Source organism: Hyla sarda, chromosome 7 (assembly GCF_029499605.1).
Source record: "Hyla sarda isolate aHylSar1 chromosome 7, aHylSar1.hap1, whole genome shotgun sequence".
In the NCBI taxonomy this organism is placed as follows: domain Eukaryota; kingdom Metazoa; phylum Chordata; class Amphibia; order Anura; family Hylidae; genus Hyla; species Hyla sarda.
This window is the reverse complement of record NC_079195.1, coordinates 13,007,077-13,030,623: the sequence shown is the minus strand read 5'-3', so window position 1 is coordinate 13,030,623 and position 23,547 is coordinate 13,007,077. Positions and strand designations below refer to the sequence as shown.

Sequence of the window (23,547 nt, the reverse complement as noted above, 5' to 3'; positions counted from 1 at the left end):
TAGCAGTATACAGATAGAGCTGGGGGGGGGGGAGGTGTATAACTACTATATGTCCTGATCCCATAGTGATAGTAGCAGCAGTATACAGATAGAGCTATAGGGAAGGTGTATAACTACTATATATCCGAATCCTATAAAGATAGCAGCAGCAGTATACAGATAGAGCTGGAGGGGAGGTATGTAATTACTATATGTCCTGATCCCATAGAGATAGCTGCAGTATACAGATAGAGCTGGAGGGAAGGTGTATAACTACTATATCTGTATACTGCAGCTATCTCTATGGGATCAGGACATATAGTAGTTATACACCTTCCCTCCAGCTCTATCTGTATACTGCAGCTATCTCTATGGGATCAGGACATATAGTAGTTATACACCTTCCCTCCAGCTCTATGTCCTGATCCCATAGAGATAGCTGCAGTATACAGATAGAGCTGGAGGGGAGGTATGTAATTACTATATGTCCTGATCCCATAGAGATAGCTGCAGTATACAGATAGAGCTGGAGGGAAGGTGTATAACTACTATATATCCTGATCCCATAGAGATAGCAGCAGTATACAGATAGAGCTGGAGGGAAGGTGTATAACTACTATATATCCTAATCCAACTATCTGAGGCGACATTTGCTGGTAAATCCTAAATTGGTCACAACTATAAATAAAGATCTGATCACATTTTCAGGTTTACGTTTAATTCTCTTAATTATAAAATACTTTATATCTTTAAGCACCAGGAGCGGCCGATCCTTCCCAGAGCCCGCCGCCGCCGCCGCCCATAGTCCAAGTATAAGGAAACGCCTTCCCTTACGGTCTCCTCAGGCCGACATGTTTCACGCCGTATCATATACAAATGTCCTGGCGTATAACAAGTGCTACATGATTGTCGCCATTTCTTGTTGCTGCTACGTCTGCAGCCCAGAGTTCACTTCCCACGGCGCTCATCGTAGACGTCACAGTTCTCGTACAGACAGCAGAAGGGGAGTTAATCGCTAAATATCAATAATATATTAAGTGCAGAGGAGTCCTGCAAACCCTGCGATGCCGAACCACGGTGGGCTCTGGAGAAATCTTCTTCCATGTTTCATTGGTGGATTGATCTACCTGAATGTCTCCTCTCCACCCCCAAGGAGCTCACGGTAGAAGAGGGTCAAGGAGCCTGGTGGTGTTAGTGCCACCCGATGGTCATACAGAGTATTGTCATGTGCAACACAAGAAATGGTGCCCCCTCCCCCAAAGATGGAGGTCATAGGTGTCAGGCTCCAGGCCCTGTGTCCTGCTGGGGGTCCTGACATCTGATAAATAAAATGTTGTCCAGAGTCAAGTCTTTTAGTCCATTAAGAACAGTGACGGACCCTCTAGCTCGCACCTTTCTTTTCCCACTCCTAAAAAAAGATAAAAATAATATATATAAATCAAGATCCAAAAATATTCAGTTTGAGAAGCCCTGCCCTAAGGGGGTAGTTGTCTGCTGATTATTTAGTAAACTAGCAAAAACAGTGTCAGATAATTTTTGCGCTAACTGATGATTTGTAATTATTTGGCGTATTTGGCGGCGCTTACACTGGTTTTCCAGCATAAATTGCCATAAATCTGGAGTTTCTCTGATTTTTATTCTAGATTTCGCCGGTAGTTTGAACATGTTCTGTCATCTGGCAGAATCCAATTCCGTGTTTCTATAGTGTAAACTGAACAGCAGAATCCACGTACAAATTCTATAGTGTGAACGGGGCCCAAGACCCCAGTGTCACATGATCATAGTACGGCTGTCTCAATGTTATGGCCGCCATTAGCTGCCATGACTGTGGGTCTAATGACCCGTAATATGGACGGAATAATGTGACCACTCGTGTGAAGCTAGTTTTAGGCCGGGTTCACACATTCCAAACTACGGGTGATGTATCTGTAAGATAAAGGCCGCGCGGTCCGGCGTCTGATCCACTTCGCTCACCTTGGCTTTCTGCAGGACCGTGCCTTTCCCAGTGGTCATGATGGACAGGGGGCGGCTTTTCAGCGCCACCGCGGAGTTCACAGGTGAGGAGTCCGGGATGTGGATCGGGCTGCAACACTTCATCTGTATATGGGAGAGAACGACAAAGGGGAAAACATCAGAATCAATTTTTTTTGTGGACAAATCTTAAAGGGGTACTCCGGTGCACACTTTTTTCATGTTATCCCGTCCGGGCTGCAAAATAAAAGAAAACGCACTTTATCTTACCTGCCAACGAGCCCCCGGAGCTCCGGTACAGGTGTTCGGTCCCCGGGCTGTATTCTTCTTACTTCCTGTTAGCCCAGCACGTCACACGGAGCTTCAGCCTATCACCAGCGGAGGCGGGACATCGGCGGCCAGTGATAGGCTGAAGCTCCGTGTGACGTGCCGGGTTAACAGGAAGTAAGAAGAATACAGCCCGGGGACCCAACACCTGTACCGGAGCTCCGGGGGCTCGTTGGCAGGTAAGATAAAGTGCGTTTTCTTTTATTTTGCAGCCCGGACGGGATAACATGAAAAAAGTGTGCACCGGGCATGTCCTTTAACCTCTTAAGGACGCAGGGCGTATGGATACGCCCTGCATTCCGAGTCCTTAAGGACGCAGGGCGTATCCGCTAGCCGGTTGGGGACCGGAGCCGGATGCCTGCTGAAATCATTCAGCAGGCATCCCGGCATATCGTCCAGGGGGGTCATTATGCCCCCCCCATGTCAGCGATGGCCGCAGATCGCTGGACAATTCAGTCCAGCAATCTGCGGCGATTCCGGGTCAATCGGGTCTCCGGTGACCCGGAATTACTGGCTGATCGGGGCAGTCTCCGATGGCCCCGAACAGCCAGAGGCAGCAGGGGTGAGGTGGCACTGGTGCCACCTCACGATCGCCCTGATTCGTCGGCCGGATTACCGGCTGACCAATCAGGGCGCCTGCTGCGGGTGTCATTCCCGCACCCGCTCCGCCCCTCTTCCGGAGGACGTGAGCGGGTGCGGGAAGACGACCCCGGGTGCTGGGGACCCCGATCCCCGGCGTCCATGTTGGGCATGCTGGGAGCTGTAGTTATGCAATAGCAGGAGGCAGACCACCACAACTCCCAGCATTCCCTTATGGGCATGCTGGGACTTATGGTTTTGCAACAGCTGGAGGCACATTTTTTCTATGGAAAAGTGTACCTTCAGCTGTTGTATAACTACAACTCCCAGCTTGCACAAACAGCTAAAGTGCATGCTGGGAGTTGTAGTGGTGCATCTGCTGGTTGCATAACTACAACTCCCAGCATGCCCATTGGCTGTCGGTCACTGCTGAGAGTTGTAGTTTTGCAACAGCTGAAGGCACACTGGTTGTGAAACTCATTTTTTTTTCCCTAACTCAGTGTTTCACGACCAGTGTGCCTCCAGCTGTTGCAAACTACAACTCCCAGCAGTCACCTTACACCATGCACCGTACATGCTGGGAGTTGTAGTTTTGCAACAGCTGGAGGCACACTGGTTTTGAAACACTAAGTAAGGTCACAAACTCAGTGATACATAACCAGTCTGCCTACAGCTGTTGCAAAACTAAAACTCTCAGCATGTACAGTCTCAGCGCATGCTGGGAGTTGTAGTTTTGCAACAGCTGGATGTCCCCCCCAATATGAATGTACAGGGTACACTCACATGGGCGGAGGTTTACAGTAAGTATCGGGCTGCAAGTTTGAGCTGCGGCAAATTTTCTGCAACAGCTCAAACTTCCAGCGAGAAACTACTGTGAACCCCCGCCCGTGTGACTGTACCCTAAAAACACTACACTACACTACCACAAAAAATAAAATAAAAAGTAAAAAACACTACATATACACATACCCCTACACAGCCCCCCTCCCCAATAAAATTGAAAAATGTCTGGTACGCCATGGTTTCCAAAACGGATCCTCCAGCTGTTGCAAATCAACTACTCCCAGTATTGCCAGACAGCCACTGACTGTCCAGGCATGCTGGGAGTTTTACAACAGCTGGAGGCCCCCTGTTTGGGAATCACTGGCGTAGAATTCCCCTATGTCCACCCCTATGCAAGTCCCTTATTTAGGCCTCAAATGCGCATGGCGCTCTCTCACTTTGGAGCCCTGTCGTATTTCAAGGCAACAGTTTAGGGACACATATGGGGTATCGCCGTACTCGGGAGAGATTGTGTTACAAATTTTGGGGGGTATTTTCTGCTTTTACCCTTTTTAAAAATGTCAAATTTTTGGGAAACCAAGCATTTTAGGTAAAAATTTTTTTTTTTTTACATATGCAATAGTCGTGAAACACCTGTAGGGTATTAAGGTTCACATTACCCCTTGTTACGTTCCCCGAGGGGTCTAGTTTCCAAAATGGTGTGCCATGTGGGGTTTTTTGTTGTTCTGGCACCATAGGGGCTTCCTAAAGGTGACATGCCCCCAAAAAAACATTTGTCGCTCCTTCCCTTCTGAGCCCTCTACTGCGCCCGCCGAACAATTAACATAGACATATGAGGTATGTGCTTACTCGAGAGAAATTGGGCTACAAATATAAGTATACATTTTCTCCTTTCTACCCCTTGCAAAAATTCAAAAATTGGGTCTACAAGAACAAGCGAGTGTAAAAAATGAAGATTGTGAATCTTCTCCTTCACTTTGCTGCTATTCCTGTGAAACCCCTAAAGGGTTAAAACACTTACTGAATGTCATTTTGAATACTTTGGGGGGTGCAGTTTTTATAATGGGGTCTTTTGTGGGGTATTTCTAATATGAAGACCCTTCAAATCCACTTCAAACCTGAACTGGTCCCTGAAAAAAAGCGAGTTTCAAAATTTTGTGGAAAATTGCTGCGGAACTTTGAAGCCCTCTGGTGTCTTCCAAAAGTAAAAACTCATAAATGTTATGATGCAAACATAAAGTAGACATATTGTATATGTGAACAAAAAAAAAATAATATTTGGAATATCCATTTTCCTTACAAGCAGAGAGCTTCAAAGTTAGAAAAATGCTAAATTTTCAAATTTTTCATCAAATTTTGGGATTTTTCACCAAGAAAGGATGCAAGTTACCAAAAAATGTTACCACTAAGTAGAATATGTCACGAAAAAACAATCTCTGAATCAGATTGATAAGTAAAAGCATTCCAGAGTTATTAATGTTTAAAGTGACAGTGGTCAGATTTGCAAAAAATGGCCGAGTCCTTAAGGTGAAAAAGGGCTCAGTCCTTAAGGGGTTAAAGGGGTTGTCCAGGATGAGACAAACATGGCCTCTCTTTTCCTTAAAGGGGTACTCCTCCCCTAGACATCTTATCCCCTATCCAATGAATAGGGGATAAGATGTCAGATGTGACGTCACGGCTCCGCCCCGTGTGAAGTCACGCTCCGCCCACCTCAATGCAAGTCTATTGGATGGGCGTGACAGCTGTCAAGCCCCCTCCTATAGGCTTGCATTGAGGTTGTGTGGCCGTGACATCACGAGCCTCCAGCGCTGCCATTGACGCTCTAACGAACGCCGGGTGCAGCAGAGAGATGGCGGGGATCCCCAGCGGTGGGACCCCCGCGATCAGACATCTTATCCCCTATCCTTTGGGATAAGAACCCCTTTAAACCATGCAGCACGTGTCCCCATGTCTGGTGTTATAACTCAGTCCTATTCCCTTCAATGGAACCAAACATGAGGTCACAACCCATGGACAGGAACGCAGCCGCCATGTTTGTCTAATCCTGGACATTCGCCTTTTAAACCTTTTGTCTATTGAAAATGTGTTGCCCATAGCGACCAAGAACAGCGCAGCTTTCATTTCTTATATGGCTGTAGAAAAATGAAAGCTGCGCTGTGATTGGTTGCTATGGGCAACATGGACAGGTATTTCTATGGGGCTGTGTTCACACCTCTAGAGACTGTTGCCTCTACCTAGTGATATCAGAGCTCTGTCAATCATTCAGTGGTCCGGGGGTTACTGCACTGTCATGGCGGCCATATTGTTTGTCCCTCCGATTAGATGTAAGTGAAGTATGATCAGAGCTGCAGCCATCAGGACACATGGGCCCGCTCCCCTGCTGTATACATACACTGGAGGGGCTGTCCAGGTGGGCCGGCTCCACCGCAGTCCCCAGGGTCACCGGCCCCAGCTCGGCCTTCCTCAGGTTCTCCTTCACTTCCACAATCTGCAGCTCCAGGTCCACCCTCTGGTTCTCCCGCACTTTACATTCCTCTTCTTTCCTCTTCAGTTTTTCCTCCAGGCCGGTGAGAAGACTTTTATCTGAGAAATAGGAGAGACTGTGACCGGCGGGTACGAGTATATGGGCCAGTGTACTGCGGTACTATCACAGGTATATATGGGTAAGTGTACTGCGGTAATATCACAGGTATATATGGGTAAGTGTACTGCGGTACTATCACAGGTATATATGGGTAAGTGTACTGCGGTACTATCACAGGTATATATGGGTAAGTGTACTGCGGTACTATCACAGGTATATATGGGTAAGTGTACTGCGGTACTATCACAGGTATATATGGGTAAGTGTACTGCGGTACTATCACAGGTATATATGGGTAAGTGTACTGCGGTACTATCACAGGTATATATGGGTAAGTGTACTGCGGTACTATCACAGGTATATATGGGTAAGTACTGCGGTACTATCACAGGTATATATGGGTAAGTGTACTGCGGTACTATCACAGGTATATATGGGTAAGTGTACTGCGGTACTATCACAGGTATATATGGGTAAGTGTACTGCGGTACTATCACAGGTATATATGGGTAAGTGTACTGCGGTACTATCACAGGTATATATGGGTAAGTGTACTGCGGTACTATCACAGGTATATATGGGTAAGTGTACTGCGGTACTATCACAGGTATATATGGGCCAGTGTACTGCGGTACTATCACAGGTATATATGGGTAAGTGTACTGCGGTACTATCACAGGTATATATGGGTAAGTGTACTGCGGTACTATCACAGGTATATATGGAGAAGTGTACTGCGGTACTATCACAGGTATATATGGGTAAGTGTACTGCGGTACTATCACAGGTATATATGGGTAAGTGTACTGCGGTACTATCACAGGTATATATGGACGAGTGTACTGCGGTACTATCACAGGTATATATGGGTGAGTGTACTGCGGTACTATCACAGGTATATATGGGTAAGTGTACTGCGGTACTATCACAGGTATATATGGGTAAGTGTACACCGTACTATCACAGGTATATATGGGTAAGTGTACTGCGGTACTATCACAGGTATATATGGGTAAGTGTACTGCGGTACTATCACAGGTATATATGGGTAAGTGTACTGCGGTACTATCACAGGTATATATAGGTAAGTGTACTGCGGTACTATCACAGGTATATATGGGTAAGTGTACTGCGGTACTATCACAGGTATATATGGGTAAGTGTATGCGGTACTATCACAGGTATATATGGGTAAGTGTATGCGGTACTATCACAGGTATATATGGGTAAGTGTATGCGGTACTATCACAGGTATATATGGGCCAGTGTACTGCGGTACTATCACAGGTATATATGGGGAAGTGTACTGCGGTACTATCACAGGTATATATGGGTAAGTGTACACGGTACTATCACAGGTATATATGGGTAAGTGTACTGCGGTACTATCACAGGTATATATGGGTAAGTGTACTGCGGTACTATCACAGGTATATAAATTCTTTAAAAATCAGATTTTATGGATTTTTTTCTCATTCTGTCTCTCATAGTTGAGGTTATAACCTATGATGATAATTACAGCCTCTCATCTTTATAAGGGGGAGAACTTGCACAATTGGAGGCTGACTAAATACTTTTTTGCGTCACTGTATATGACGAGTTTACCAAGATACGTATAAGTATATATATGCATGTGTACAACATAAAACTGGTATATACTATGCAATTAGCGCCCCCTGTGGGTAATATGTGGTTGTCGTGGTACCTGCGCAGGTGGCTATGCTTTCTTTCAGCTCTCGTCTCTCCTTTCGCAGCGCCGCCAGCACCTCGCGGATCTCCTCGCGCTCTTTCTCCAGCTTCTCCTTCACTTCTGTGAATTTTCTGGCTTCGGCCTCCGTGCGGTTCTTCCCCAGTTTGTTTTCAATGGCTGAAAGAGAAGAAGAAGAAAAAAATAACTCTGCCATCCTCTCTATGATTATTTGAAGAGCATTTAAGGAGCAGGTGTTGCAAAACTACAACTCCCAGCATGCCCGGACAGCCGAAGGCTGTCCGGGCATGCTGGGAGTTGTAGTTTTGCAAAAGCTGGTGGCACCCTAGTTGAGAGAGACTGGTCTAGACTCTACAGATGCCCCATAACCACTAGAATGCTTGGCTCACCGGCGCCATGTTTTCATCTCTTTAGTTGCCGCGCGCCTCACCTGGACTGGACGCTTTGGTCCTTTCCGTTTTGCATTTCCCCAGCAGAGGACTGGACACAGCGATGGTCTTCACCTGCAGATCCTGAGTCACTTCTTCTGGATGGTGATTATTGTCCTGTGGGATTAATATATCCACATTCAAGGGTCAGAAAGTAATGAGTTGCTCAAGCAATATTTCATCTTTCGCGGCACCTGTGCTGAATCGTGGGGTTAACCTTTTGCGGCACCTGTGCTGAAAAGCGAAGTTCCAGCAATAGATGTTCCAAGTCTGGAGCCCCAAACTGTCCTGATTCTCTGCTGCAGACACCCCAGAACGTCTCATCTCCCCTCAGTGCATCTTATAACCATTACAGTCATTAATACCGTTCTAGGTTCACCCGGAAATGCTAACGCTGGTTACTTGATATAAGTTCCTGATCGTCAGTATGGATCTAAGATTATGACGAGTGGCTCTCTCACCTGTGGTGCAGGACTGGCTGGTTCTGGCTCTAGGATTGGTGCGGGGTCTGGTTCCCTTTCAGTTTTGTTGGCCCTCTCAGGGGTGGGTGAGGGTGTCTGGGTCGTGTTTACCATTTTCATCCCTGATCCGTGCAGGAAGGATTTTGCAGGTAGCAGATCCAGGTAAGTGTTCTCCTCTTCAGCCTGCACCTCAGGTTTTGGATCTTCTTCCTGTGTAGAAAGAAAAGCATTGGGGTGAAGAAATCCTGTACTGATCCTGAGTTATATCCTGTATTATACTCCAGAGCTGAACTCACTATTCTGCTGGTGAGGTCACTGTGTACATACATTACATTACTTATCCTGTACTGATCCTGAGTTATATCCTGTATTATATTCCAGAGCTGTACTCACTATTCTGCTGGTGAGATCACTGTGTACATACATTACATTACTTATCCTGTACTGATCCTGAGTTATATCCTGTATTATACTCCAGAGCTGTACTCACTATTCTGCTGGTGAGGTCACTGTGTACATACATTACATTACTTATCCTGTACTGATCCTGAGTTATATCCTGTATTATATTCCAGAGCTGTACTCACTATTCTGCTGGTGAGGTCACTGTGTACATACATTACATTACTTATCCTGTCCTGATCCTGAGTTATATCCTGTATTATACTCCAGAGCTGTACTCACTATTCTGCTGGTGAGGTCACTGTGTATATACATTACATTACTTATCCTGTACTGATCCTGAGTTATATCCTGTATTATACTGCAGAGCTGTACTCACTATTCTGCTGGTGAGGTCACTGTGTACATACATTACATTACTTATCCTGTACTGATCCTGAGTTATATCCTGTATTATATTCCAGAGCTGTACTCACTATTCTGCTGGTGGGGTCACTGTGTACATACATTACATTACTTATCCTGTACTGATCCTGAGCTAGATCCTGTATTATACTCCAGAGCTGCGCTCACTATTCCTTACCATGGTATCTGACACATCTACATCATCGTACAGGTCGTCCTGCTGGCTCCTCCCACCGCGCGGATTATCAATGTAAGTGTTCGGCTCAGAGTATTTCCGCTGCATCAAGCTGCAAAGAAGAGAGACCGAGGTGACTAACAGCGGCCACGGATGAAGCCTCCATACACATACATGGTCTGTATTTGGGATTTAGGAACAGTAATATCCATAGGTAGCATAGTGTGGGCTGTACATGGCGGTATTATCATGGCACAATATAGCAGTATAGTGTCACCGTATGTACGAACAGTATGAAAGTGGAAAACATGGGGTAATGGAGCTATGGATATTCTCTCATGGCGACTTCGGACACTCACAAGAAGGAGTTCTTGGCTGCGCTCACGATGCAGGACACGCGCTCCGCGTCCACGTAGTCATAGCTGAATTCCTCTGGATCCGTTTTTGATCCGGATTCGGACAGGAGGAGCCCCAGCCAGTGGCCCATGTCCTCCGAGGACTTCGCCTGGGATATAAACAAAGAACATGGACCGTGAAGAGAGCGGAAGGACTTTAGTGTCCAGAAGGTCAAGAACAATGAGTATGAACAGAGCTGAAGAAAACCGCCACATACTATGGGGAGAGACAGGACGGGCCCTAAAATAACAACCACAGGAGGAGAAAGATCTGGTGACAAACATAAAATGTTCAGAAAATATAATCAACAACAAAAACTATGGAAAACACACAAAAGTCTATAACGTCCATTCTGGAAGGAAAAACCTATCACTACACAAAGCTCTCCACCAGAGGGCAGCAGAGTCCAAGACCGAGCAAGAGAAGAGAAACAAACATTAAAGAGTAGTTCCCACCATCCTATATTTATCTTTCTGTCCCTGCCTATTGCCCTTCTATCCCTAACCCCCTCCCTGCTTTTAATTTTTCTTTTTATTATATTAAAAATAACTTTTTGTCTGCCTGGTAGTGTGACTTCCCCAGCAGGCACCACGTCACTGATGCCTGCTGGGGGGGCTGACTTCCACCCTTAGTTTATCTACACAGGGTGCCTCCAGCTGTTTCACCACTACAACTCCCACCTTGCCCTGATATCTATTGGCTCTCAGGGCATGCTGGGAGTTGTAGTAGTGAAACAGCTGGAGGCACCCTGTGTAGATAAACTATAAGTTAGTGCCATGCGGCACTACGGCGCTGGCCCGTTCTCTCCATCACCCCGTTCCCTCCATTCAGGCGTGACGTCAGGCTGCAGCCGGCCACTAGGAGGGAGACCCCTAGTGGCCGTTTTTTAAACGTAAATTTCACCCTGATAATAAAAAAATAATAATAAAACTGTATTAGAGATATGTTGTAGTACATAAGTACTACAACATATCAAAAAATAAAGTTGGTGACAGTGTCCATTTAATTCTCCCCCATAATAGTAGTTATATATCAGACAGGAGGCGAGTATCTTGCATTAAACTTTCTTTTTAATGCTCATAGCAGAAAACTACAGACAATTCATTTACGTCAGTATAAGAAAAATTTCATTAAACTACAACTCCCAGCAGCCCCTGGATCCTCCCTCCCCTGGGTCAGCGACCCTATATAAGGGGCTACAGTGGTCCGTCAACATACGATGGTAATCCGTTCCAAATGGACCATCGTTTGCTGAAACCATCGTATGTTGAGGGATCCGTGCAATGTAAAGTATAGGACAGCGGTCTACAACCTGCGGACCTCCAGATGTTGCAAAACTACAACACCCAGCATGCCCGGACAGCCAACGGCTGTCCGGGCATGCTGGGAGTTGTAGTTTTGCAACATCTGGAGGTCCGCAGGTTGAAGACCACTGGTATTGGAGGTTATACTCACGTGTCCCCGCCGCTCCGGACCGTCACCGCTGCCCTGGATGTCGCCTTCCATCGCTGTCGCCGCTTCCCCGAGGTGTCCCCGACGCTCTGGCAAGGCCTCTGCTTCCCCGGCATCTTCGCTCTCCGTCACCGCCATCACGTCGTTACGCACGCCGCTCCTATTGGATGACGGGACGGTGTGCGCAGCCACGTGATGACGACGATGGAGAGCGCTGACGATGCAGGGGATCCCTAAGAGGACACGCCGGAGCCCCGAGGACAGGTAAGTGATCATCAGCGGACCACACGGGGCACCGTAAACGGCTATCCGGGGGCAGCTGAAGCAGTCTGCGCTGCCGGATAGCCGTTTATGCGATGGCCCCGACATACAAAAGCATCGTATGTTGATGCTGCCTCTGAGAGGCCATCGTATGGGGAAATGATCGTATGTCGGGGCCATCGTAGGTCGTGGGGTCACTGTATATGTCTTTACTCTGGATTGTTCTATGACTGTACCGGGTTGGCTGGTGTGTTGGGGACCCTTTCAAGTGTCCCTTTATTCCCCAGCCGTCCTGGTTTAGTTTTTTATCTCAATATTTTATGGTATTTCATTATATTCCCCAGTGTTGTGCGAGCGCTGAGAGGAGCGCCAGCATTATTACGTACAGGTCCCAGTTTTTCCATATAAATCTCCTATTTTTACTTGTAGCCCTTCCGGAGCTCTTGGAGGTCCCTTGGCTACTTGTAACTCCTGTTAGGTAGTTTTTGGGCATCAGTGGACTATAATGAGTACACTGTGCTCCTGTGTATTCATACACTTTAGTATACCAGGGAGTTCTGGGCATTAGTGGACTCTATTGAGTACACTGTATCCTTGTGTATTGATAAACTTGTGTATACCCAACTATCGAAAGTCAGTTAGGCTACTTGTGGCCCTTCTTGGGCCAACGTCTAGACATATTGTTTCTCTTACCTTGTACTGTGGTGTGAGATGGCTGGAGATAATTCCACCCCCTTCTCTACCCATGTTAATGAGGCTATTGACATTGAAGCCTCACAGATCATGTCTACATCCCAAATACAGGACTTGATTAATAAGTCCATTCAGGCGGCTCTGGCTGCTAATGTACGTTCTGACCCCTACTTACCCTCTACCTCTACTGAGCTTCCAGTTGGGGTAAAGTACGACACAAACGGAAGTATGTGAACGTACACTCCGACTCCCCGGCAGGGGAAGTTTACAATGTGCCCCAGAGGCAGGACCTGACCCGGTCTGCCGCACCCCGCATCTCGGTGACCACTCCCGACCCTTGGGCCCCAAGGAGAATGACAAAAAAGGGCTGAAGTCCGCCAGGCGGATGAAGCCGGATTCATACGACACGTCTAACGACGAGTCGTCCGGCGAGTCTGACAGGGCTCAAGCCACAGACTCTGATGACGAAGATGCAGGGTTTCAGGCTGATTATACTGATGCCGAACCAGAAGTGCCCAGTGAGGCAATTTTAGACGCTCAGGGACAACCGCTGTTCAACCCTGATGAGATCACACACTCACGCTCAGGTGACTGGGCACCACTGCCACACGTGGCACAATACATAGAACATTGGATCAGACGGTCATTGGACCGCACAAACCGAAACAAGCTGAAGGCGGAATGCCCTAGGCCCTATGTGGCCAGGAAGGTAGCGGTCACCCCGGAGATAGATCCGGTCCTCCTTAAGTACTTGACCCGGGCTGGCAAGTATTCCAAAAAAGGTATCGAACGATCCTTCAAGTTAATCCAAGACCGCATACTAGACTTGCTTGGACCGCTCACGAAGATTTTAAATCTATCTGAGCAAGCAGCCTCGGCTGCCCAGCCAGTGGATCTCTCACAACTGAGAGGTTGGGCCCAACGTGCGATCTGCATGCTGGGCAGCGCGAACACGACGTGCTCAATTGAACGTCGCCGTTCGATTTTAATGAAGCTGGAGCCCCAACTCAGCCATATAGCGGAGAATGAGCCCGGCCCCTCCGCGGAAGGTCTCCTCTTTGGAGAAGATCTCATTAAAAATATTAATAAAGTGGTCAGCCTATTTTCCAGCCTGGATAAGGCGCAGACATCGCTGAAGAAAGCGAGCCACCCTACCAAGGTTTTTGGCAAGGCCGGTAGAGGCAGAGGCCGATCTGCCGGCTGCTCAGCCCTCTATAGGCCCTATGTTAGAGCTGCGCACCAACAGTTTGCTCCCGCTCAACAACAGTATACCCTGCCTGTGGCCCAGCCGGCCCCTTTCTTTCCCCCTCGAGGACGCCCCTGGAGGGGACGTGGAGGTCGCGGTGAGTACACGCCCAATTTCCATTCCACACACAGTGGTGGGGGGCAGATTGATGTATTTTACCCACGCCTGGTCCATGATTACGGCAGACGTGTGGATCCTCAATACGGTAGCAGGCTACCAAATAGGGTTCCAGTCTCTTCCCGTGCTGAATATTGTACCTCAACCCATTCGGCTTTCCGCACAAAACATAGAACTCATAGACAACGAGCTCCAGGAGCTCTTGTCTAAACAGGCGGTAATAGAGGTAATGTACAAACAAGGAGAGCGCTCCTAGTGTGATACCGTAATGCAAAGAGAACATGAACAAACAAGAAAACTTGCTCACCAAGTATAGTTGTACTGCGACCAAGTACAACTATGGTGAAGGCGTGAAGTGACCCTGCAACGGGCGAAGAACGGCAGCTGCTCCTGGACACACAGGTGAAGCACTTAGATGGATCCCTCCAAGGAACAGCCCAGGATAGAGGCAGCGCACAAGACTTCAATGGTAAAAATGGTTTATTTACCCGGCATGCAACGCGTTTCGCTGGATAACCAGCTTCATCAGGCATGTTGAGGGTAGAGACACATAGGGTATTTATACACAACAGTTAACCCGCACATTGCTGGAATAAAAGCAATAGGCAGGAGCACATAAAACATACACATAAAAACTAGTGAAATAAAAAATTATATATATCACATACCTAACTAAAAGAAATTAGATATGAATATAAATAAAATATAAAATATATAAAAAACATATAATATATCAATATATTTGTAATGTATTTATAATATGATAATAGAAGGCAAGTCAAGTTACACAGCGTTCTCAATCATCTCATTTAAACCACCAGGGAAAAGGGAACCAAGTGAAAAAATCCAGTATGATTCTCTATTAATTAGCCTTTGAAAACGATTTTTTATAATGGATGGTATAACTTCAATGATTTTTAATTTTAGACAGTCAAAATTCCCGGAGTGGATTTGACATATATGTTGTGAGACACTGTGTAGCATGAATTGCCTTCCCACATTGGACCGATGTTTATTCATGCGGGACCGCACCGTCTGAACGGTGCGGCCCACATACTGCAAAGCGCAAATACAAGATAAAAGGTAAACCGCATAGCTGCTTTCGCAATCATGCGTTCCCTTAATCCGAAATACATTTTTCGAAATATTACAAACAAAATTGTCACCTTTTTCTATCATGATACAGCATTTACATCTCATTTTTCCACAAGGGATGGTACCATTATCCTGTCCTACACGATTAGATGTAACAAAACGATTGTTCTTCAGACCATCACTAGGGGCCACCAGATTCCGCAGATTTTGTGATCTGCGGAATGTGACACCTGGGTGGTCAGACAAAATATCTTTAAGAATCGGATCACCTTTTAATATGTACCAATATTTATTAAGTATTGTTTTTATCTTGGGTGCTGCGCAATTAAAATTGGTGACAAAATTGTGACCATAATTCTTATTGGATTTTTTTACTATTTTTACATTTATCAATTGTAAGATTTATAATTTCTTTCTCAATATTATTCGCAACAGTTTTATCAATTATCAAGTACTCTTGTCGTTGTACCTTAGCCTGATTGAAAGCTTTATTTAGAATCGATTTTGGATAGTTTTTCTCTCTAAAGCAATTCTGTAAAATACGAGATTGTTCCAAAAAGTCAGAATTAGATGTACAATTTTTTCTGATACGCAAATATTGCCCATAGGGCACATTACGGATCCACTGGGGATAATGGGAACTATTGAAATCCAACAGGCTAGTGTTTGTGCACTTTATTCTAATATTACCACCTCTATAGGTCTAGCGGCCATAAAGGAGGTTCTCCTTTCAGATGGTAATTTTTCACTCACCCAAGCACTGTTTATTATTGAATCAATTTTTTTTATTTTAGAACATAAAATTTTTAGTTTTAATGACATTATTTACAGACAATGCAGGGGGATGGGGACTCGATTCGCCCCTAGTTATGCTAATTTGGTTATGGGGCGTTTCGAGTCCTCTCATGTCGCACAGTCCCCTGTTTTTAATCAGTATGCCGCCTTTTATAGGCGATATATTGATGACCTGTTCATTATTTGGACAGGCTCTTTCTCTCAAGCACAAGATTTTGTTGACCCTCTTAATTTGAACACCTGGGGTTTAAAATTCACCATACACTGCTCTTCTTCCTCTATTGATTTTCTTGATCTTCAACTCAGAAAGGATTCGGATGGCCGTATAAAAACAAAAACATTTTTTAAACCAGTGGACATAAATAGCCTGTTGGATTTCAATAGTTCCCATTATCCCCAGTGGATCCGTAATGTGCCCTATGGGCAATATTTGCGTATCAGAAAAAATTGTACATCTAATTCTGACTTTTTGGAACAATCTCGTATTTTACAGAATTGCTTTAGAGAGAAAAACTATCCAAAATCGATTCTAAATAAAGCTTTCAATCAGGCTAAGGGACAACGACAAGAGGATTTGATAATTGATAAAACTGTTGCGAATAATATTGAGAAAGAAATTATAAATCTTACAATTGATAAATGTAAAAATAGTAAAAAATCCAATAGGAATTATGGTCACAATTTTGTCACCAATTTTAATTGCGCGGCACCCAAGGTAAAAACAATACTTAATAAATATTGGTACATATTAAAAGGTGATCCGATTCTTAAAGATATTTTGTCTGACCACCCAGGTGTCACATTCCGCAGATCACAAAATCTGCGGAATCTGGTGGCCCCTAGTGATGGTCTGAAGAACAATCGTTTTGTTACATCTAATCGTGTAGGACAGGATAATGGTACCATCCCTTGTGGAAAAATGAGATGTAAATGCTGTATCATGATAGAAAAAGGTGATAATTTTGTTTGTAATATTTCGAAAAATATATTTCGGATTAAGGGAACGCATGATTGCGAAAGCAGCTATGCGGTTTACCTTTTATCTTGTATTTGCGCTTTGCAGTATGTGGGCCGCACCGTTCAGACGGTGCGGTCCCGCATGAATAAACATCGGTCCAATGTGGGAAGGCAATTCATGCTACACAGTGTCTCACAACATATATGTCAAATCCACTCCGGGAATTTTGACTGTCTAAAATTAAAAATCATTGAAGTTATACCATCCATTATAAAAAATCGTTTTCAAAGGCTAATTAATAGAGAATCATACTGGATTTTTTCACTTGGTTCCCTTTTCCCTGGTGGTTTAAATGAGATGATTGAGAATGCTGTGTAACTTGACTTGCCTTCTATTATCATATTATAAATACCGTATTTTTCGCCGTATAAGACGCACTTTTTCTTCCCCAAAACTGGGGGGGAAAAGTCGGTGCGTCTTATACGGCGAATACACCCCTATCGCGGCGGTCCCTGCGGCCATCAACGGCCGGGACCCGCGGCTAATACAGGACATCACCGATCGCGGTGATGCCCTGTATTAACCCTTCAGACGCGGCGATCAAAGCTGACCGCCGCGTCTGAATGGAAAGTGACACTAACCCGGCTGTTCAGTCAGGCTGTTTGGGACCGCTGCGATTTCACCGCGGCGGTCCCGAACAGCCCGACTGAATAGCCGGGTTAGTGCTTACAGGACACCGGGGGGACCTTACCTGCCTCCTCGGTGTCTTCTCCGTTCAGGGATCCGCTGTATGGCCGGCGCTCTCCTTCCTCGTCATCACGTCGTCGCGTACGTGCGCCGGCGTGCGTAACGACGTGATGGCGGCGACAGAGAGCGCGGATACCCGGCCGGCAGCAGAGACGTTCCGAAGCGACGGGGACACGGCGACAGCGATGGAGCAACATCCAGGGCAGCGGTGACGGGTCCGGAGCGGCGGGGACACGTGAGTATTACCATCTCCTGCAGTGGTCTTCAATCTGCGGACCTCCAGATGTTGCAAAACTACAACTTCCAGCATGCCCGGACAGCCAACAGCTGTCCGGGCATGCTGGGAGTTGTAGTTTTGCAACATCTGGAGGTCCTCAGATTGAAGATCACTATTGGGTTCAAAATCTTTATTTTTTTTAGATTTTGCCCCTAAAAATTGGGTGCGTCTTATACGCCGGTGCGTCCTATAGGGCGAAAAATACGGTACATTACAAATATATTGATATATTATATGTTTTTTATATATTTTATATTTTATTTATATTCATATCTAATTTCTTTTAGTTAGGTATGTGATATATATAATTTTTTATTTCACTAGTTTTTATTTCACTAGTTTTTATGTGTGTGTTTTATGTGCTCCTGCCTATTGCTTTTATTCCAGCAATGTGCGGGTTAACTGTTGTGTATAAATACCCTATGTGTCTCTACCCTCAAACTTGCCTGATGAAGCTGGTTATCCAGCGAAACGCGTTGCATGCCGGGTAAATAAACCATTTTACCTTTGAAGTCTTGTGCGCTGCCTCTATCCTGGGCTGTTCCTTGGAGGGATCCATCTAGGTAATAGAGGTAGACCCCTTGTCACCCGGATTTGTAAGCAACATCTTCTTGGTAAAGAAGAAGGATGGCGGTTATCGCCCGGTGATAAATCTAAGAGATTTAACCCAACACGTGATATATCGTCACTTCAAGATGGAGGGTATCCATCTGCTGCGCGACCTTCTCTGGCCAGGACACTGGTTAGTGAAGATCGACTTGAAGGATGCATATCTTACCGTCCCCATTCACCAATCCTCCCAACATTTCCTACGGTTTCGGTGGAGGGACCGAATGTGGCAGTTCACCTGCCTGCCATTCGGATTATCAAAGGCGCCTTGGTGTTTCACCAAGTTGCTGAAACCGGTGGTGGCTGCTCTCCGGAGCAGGGGGGTGCGACTTATCATCTACCTGGACGATCTGCTGATCATGGCACGTTCCAGAACGCAAGCCCTGCTGCACAGCCAATGGGTGGTTTCTTTGATGGAGGTCTTAGGATTCCTCATTAACCACAAGGTGTCTGTGCTGACTCCCTCGCAGGAGCTGGAATTCCTAGGTTTCCTAGTGGATACCAAACGCGCCGTTCTGATGTTACCAACATCCAAGTTGGCTCTGATTCGGAAGGAAATCAGGGCGACTTTGCGCAAGGGTCGAGTGTCTCTGAGGATGATTGCACGCATAGTCGGCCTATTATCGGCCTCTATTCAAGCGATCTTCCCGGCCCCACTTCATTATTGGGCCCTTCAGCAGCTCAAGGCCCTTCATCTTCGCCAGGGTCTCCGCTATGCGGACGAAGTTACCCTTTGTCCGGAGGCAATAGAGGAATTGCAGTGGTGGCTGCATCACGCTGTCGAATGGAACGGCAGAACCATCTTCAATTCCTGCCCGGACGTCATTATAGAGTCCGATGCGAGCCGCCAAGGTTGGGGAGCTCGTTGCGGGCACGACACTACAGGTGGGAGATGATCCGCAGAGGAGTCTCTCCTCCACATCAATGCCCTGGAACTTTTGGCAGTGTTCTTCGCTATCAGGAGTTTTCTCCCTCACAAGGCCAATTGTTGCGTACTTTTACGCATGGACAATGTGGCTGCGGTTCAATATGTCAACCGCCTTGGGGGAACGAGGTGCAGGGTGCTGGCGAACATCGTGTCATAGTTCTGGCACTTTTGTCTGTCCCGGGACATCATTCCGATTGCGGAATATCTTCCCGGTGTGTCAAATATCGTGGCGGACTGGAATTCTCGTTATTTGAAGGATTCCAGCGATTGGACTTTAGACCGTTCTATCTTTCGAGCTTTGAGGGATCTTTGGGGTCCATTACACACGGACCTCTTCGCATCCCGCCTCAATCGACAATTGCCTCGCCTTTACAGCTGGAGGCTGGACCCGGAAGCGTCCGCAGTGGACGCATTCTGCCAGATATGGTCGCGGGGGACGCACTATGCGTTTCCCCTATTCAATACGATCTCCAGATTCCTTCTCCAAGTACTGAGTCAGAAGGCGACGGTTGTGTTGGTCACCCCTTGGTGGCCGACGCAACCGTGGTTTCCCCTTCTACTAGGGATGACGATCGACTATCCTCGGTTGATTCCTCACTCGCCTCGTCTTCTCACGAACCCTACCATGGGTCCTCACCCGTTGGTATTGGAGGGCAACCTTCCACTCCTTGCGTGGTTGGTTTCGGGCTCCCGGAGGCCGGTAGTGACCTCTCACAATCGGCTAGAGACCTCCTTGCCTTGGCCTGGGCCCCAGGGACTAGATCGGCATATCGATCAGCCTGGGCTTTGTGGGTTCGTTGGTGTGATCAATGACAAATTGATGCCGTTCAAGCACCTGTTTCAGTGATAGTGAACTATTTAGCGGACTCTTTTGAGTCTAGAAAATCTTATAGTTCACTTAACGTGTATAGATCCGCCATATCGGCATATCATTGCCCGGTGGACGCGTTACCGGTAGGCAAACATCCTCTGGTATGTAGGCTCTTGCGGGGAGTAAAATTTTTAACATCCTCCCCGTCCTAGATACCAATCTACTTGGGATGTCTCCCGTGTGTTGGAATTATTTTCCTCCTGGGAGGACAATGACGCACTCTCTTTGAAGTTTTTATCCCTCAAAATTACTACCCTTTTATGTTTAGTGTCCATAAAACGGGTGTCGGATGTTAAAGCGTTGGATATTTCCAGGCAACAGTTTTTGCCGGAAGGGGTACGATTTTCTGTGGTTCGCAGAACTAAGACGGGACTTCAATCCGTGTTCTACCCCTTTTTTCCGGATCACCCACGTCTGTGCGTGGTTCGCTGTTAACAAACGTACGAGACGCGGACCGCGCCATTGCGATCTGAGTCTCCCAATCAACTATTGATATGGTATGTCAAGCCTCATCTTCCGGTATCCTCGGCTACTTTGGCCAGGTGGGTGAGGTCGGCCATGGAAATGGCTGGGATTGATATCTCTCTTTTTGGTGCCCATTCTTCTAGAGGAGCTATGGCCAACAAAGTGGTTACTTCAGGAGGTTCGCTTTCGGACCTTTCATTGGCCGCCGATTGGTCGTCCGAGACGACTTTTAGGCAGTTTTATTTTAGGCCACAAGAACACGTTTCTGTGTCTGTACTCTGATGTGTGTCTGTTCTTATGTCTTTAGGTTGAGCACATTTAGCTTTAAACTTGCATAAGATATGAGCCTCCTGTCTGATATATAAATCGAGATTTTCCAAGCTATCGTGACGGAAAATATAAGTTATATGAAGACAGGAGGCGAGTATCTTCCCTCCCTACCCAACCCTGTTATGGTGTTTCTTTCTCGTTTCAGGCTATTGAAGAGCGGATCCTTCTTCTACACGGAAGAGACTGAGGAGTCCCTGAGTTACAGTCGTTATGTTTTCTGTTCCAGTTAGAACACAGTTGGTTGCGGCCCGGTTGGACCTGACAGATTACCAGGAGTCGGAGTTTCGATTGACGTCGGAGTGTGTCCGGTGTGACATGATGCCGTGCGCTGTTCCGAAGTTCGCACGAAAGAAAGAGGAGGAGGAGATCCAGACAGCCCCTTATATAGGGTCGCTGACCCATGGGAGGGAGGAACCAGGGGCTGCTGGGAGTTGTAATTTAATGAAATTTTTCTTATACTGACGTAAATGAATTGTTGGTAGTTTTCTGCTATGGGCATTAAAAAGAAAGTTTAATGCAAGATATGAGCCTCCTGTCTTCATATAAGTTATATTTTCCTTCACGGTAACTAGGAAAATCTCGATTTATATTCTTGTATATAATAGCAGTATTATAGTAGTTATATTCTTGTATATAGGAGCAGTATTATAGTAGTTATATTCTGGTATATAGGAGCAGTATTATAGTAGTTATATTCTTGTATATAGGAGCAGTATTATAGTAGTTATATTCTTGTATATAGGAGCAGTATTCTAGTAGTTATATTTTTGTATATAGGAGCAGTATTATAGTAGTTATATTCTTGTATATAGGAGCAGTATTATAGTAGTTATATTCTTGTATATAGGAGCAGTATTTTATTAGTTATATTCTTGTATATAGGAGCAATATTATAGTAGTTATATTCTTGTATATAGGAGCAGTATTATAGTAGTTATATTCTTGTATATAGGAGGTAGTATTATAGTAGTTATATTCTTGTATATAGGAGGCAGTATTATAGTAGTTATATTCTTGTATATAGGAGTAGTATTATATTAGTTATATTCTTGTATATAGGAGCAGTATTATAGTAGTTATATTTTTGTATATAGGAGCAGTATTATAGTAGTTATATTCTTGTATATAGGAGCAGTATTAAAGTAGTTATATTCTTGTATATAGGAGCAGTATTATAGTAGTTATATTCTTGTATATAGAAGCAGTATTATAGTAGTTATAGTCTTGTATATAGGAGCAGTATTATAGTAGTTATATTCTTGTATATAGGAGGCAGTATTATAGTAGTTATATTCTTGTATATAGGAGCAGTATTATAGTAGTTATATTCTTATACACGGGGGGCAGTATTATAGTAGTTATATTCTTGTATATAGGAGCAGTATTATAGTAGTTATATTCTTGTATATAGGAGCAGTATTATAGTAGTTATATTCTTGTATATAGGAGCAGTATTATAGTAGTTATATTCTTGTATATAGGAGCAGTATTATAGTAGTTATATTCTTGTATATAGGAGCAGTATTATAGTAGTTATATTCTTGTATATAGGAGGCAGTATTATAGTAGTTATATTCTTGTATATAGGAGCAGTATTATAGTAGTTATATTCTTGTATATAGGAGCAGTATTATAGTAGTTATATTCTTGTATATAGGAGCAGTATTATAGTAGTTATATTCTTGTATATAGGAGCAGTATTATAGTAGTTATATTCTTGTATATAGGAGCAGTATTATAGTAGTTATATTCTTGTATATAGGAGCAGTATTATAGTAGTTATATTCTTGTACACGGGGGACAGTATTATAGTAGTTATATTCTTGTATATAGGAGCAGTTTTATAGTAGTTATATTGAATGTGACATATTCTACTTTATTACCTCTAGTGTGGCAAGCTCCTCCCCATTATGCAGAATGCGGAATGAGTACAGGTGGTCCGGGGTGGGCTGAGGGATGATGTCGCATCCTATTAAGGACACCGGCTGTATTGTGGTTTTGCTCTTATTCCTGTCTTGGTAGACATGCAGCTGTCCGTCCTTCACACAACAATAGCGCGATTTCCAATGACTGTTTATTAAGACGTTCAGATAATCTGCAAAAATAACGGTGACATCTCTGCTATTGGCGCGGTCAGGATCTATGGTAGGAACCCTCTGAACCCGCACAGACCAATAGGTACCTTACTATTAACTCTTTCTTTACCCGGGGACACCAGGGACCTCTCTATTAACTGCTTATCTGCCTACAACCAACAGGGAGTTTGCCTTTAACCCCTTCTCTATCATGGACCATCAGGTATCTTACTATTAACTTCTCCTCTGCCCTACACCACCAGGGACCTTATCATGGACCCTTCTGTGCCCTGGACCACCAGGTATCAAACCATTAACTTCTCTGGCCTTCACCACCCTGGACCTTATTATTAACCTATTATCTGCTGCAGGGTCCTTACCATTAACCCCTTATGTGCTCTAGACCACCAAGGACCGTACCATTAACCCC

General features: G+C 45.2%; 1 protein-coding gene across 4 annotated transcripts in view; it reads right to left on the bottom strand.

Moving 5' to 3' along the window:
• Positions 1-652: 652 nt before the first annotated feature.
• The window catches only part of AFAP1L2 (actin filament associated protein 1 like 2), a 158,673-nt gene continuing 135,778 nt past the window's right edge, over positions 653-23,547 (bottom strand). For 3 of the 4 annotated variants that reach the window (XM_056529613.1, XM_056529615.1, XM_056529614.1), the window contains exons 11-19: positions 22,926-23,137; positions 10,162-10,307; positions 9,806-9,914; positions 8,821-9,030; positions 8,362-8,476; positions 7,929-8,090; positions 6,032-6,222; positions 1,954-2,076; positions 653-1,387 (exon numbers count right to left, since the gene is read on the bottom strand). In XM_056529613.1, coding sequence (XP_056385588.1) covers positions 1,361-1,387; positions 1,954-2,076; positions 6,032-6,222; positions 7,929-8,090; positions 8,362-8,476; positions 8,821-9,030; positions 9,806-9,914; positions 10,162-10,307; positions 22,926-23,137 — 1,295 coding nt within the window. In that variant the 3' untranslated portion in view covers positions 653-1,360. The remainder of the gene's footprint in view (positions 1,388-1,953; positions 2,077-6,031; positions 6,223-7,928; positions 8,091-8,361; positions 8,477-8,820; positions 9,031-9,805; positions 9,915-10,161; positions 10,308-22,925; positions 23,138-23,547) is intronic. The other variant, XM_056529612.1, reaches the window with a different exon arrangement.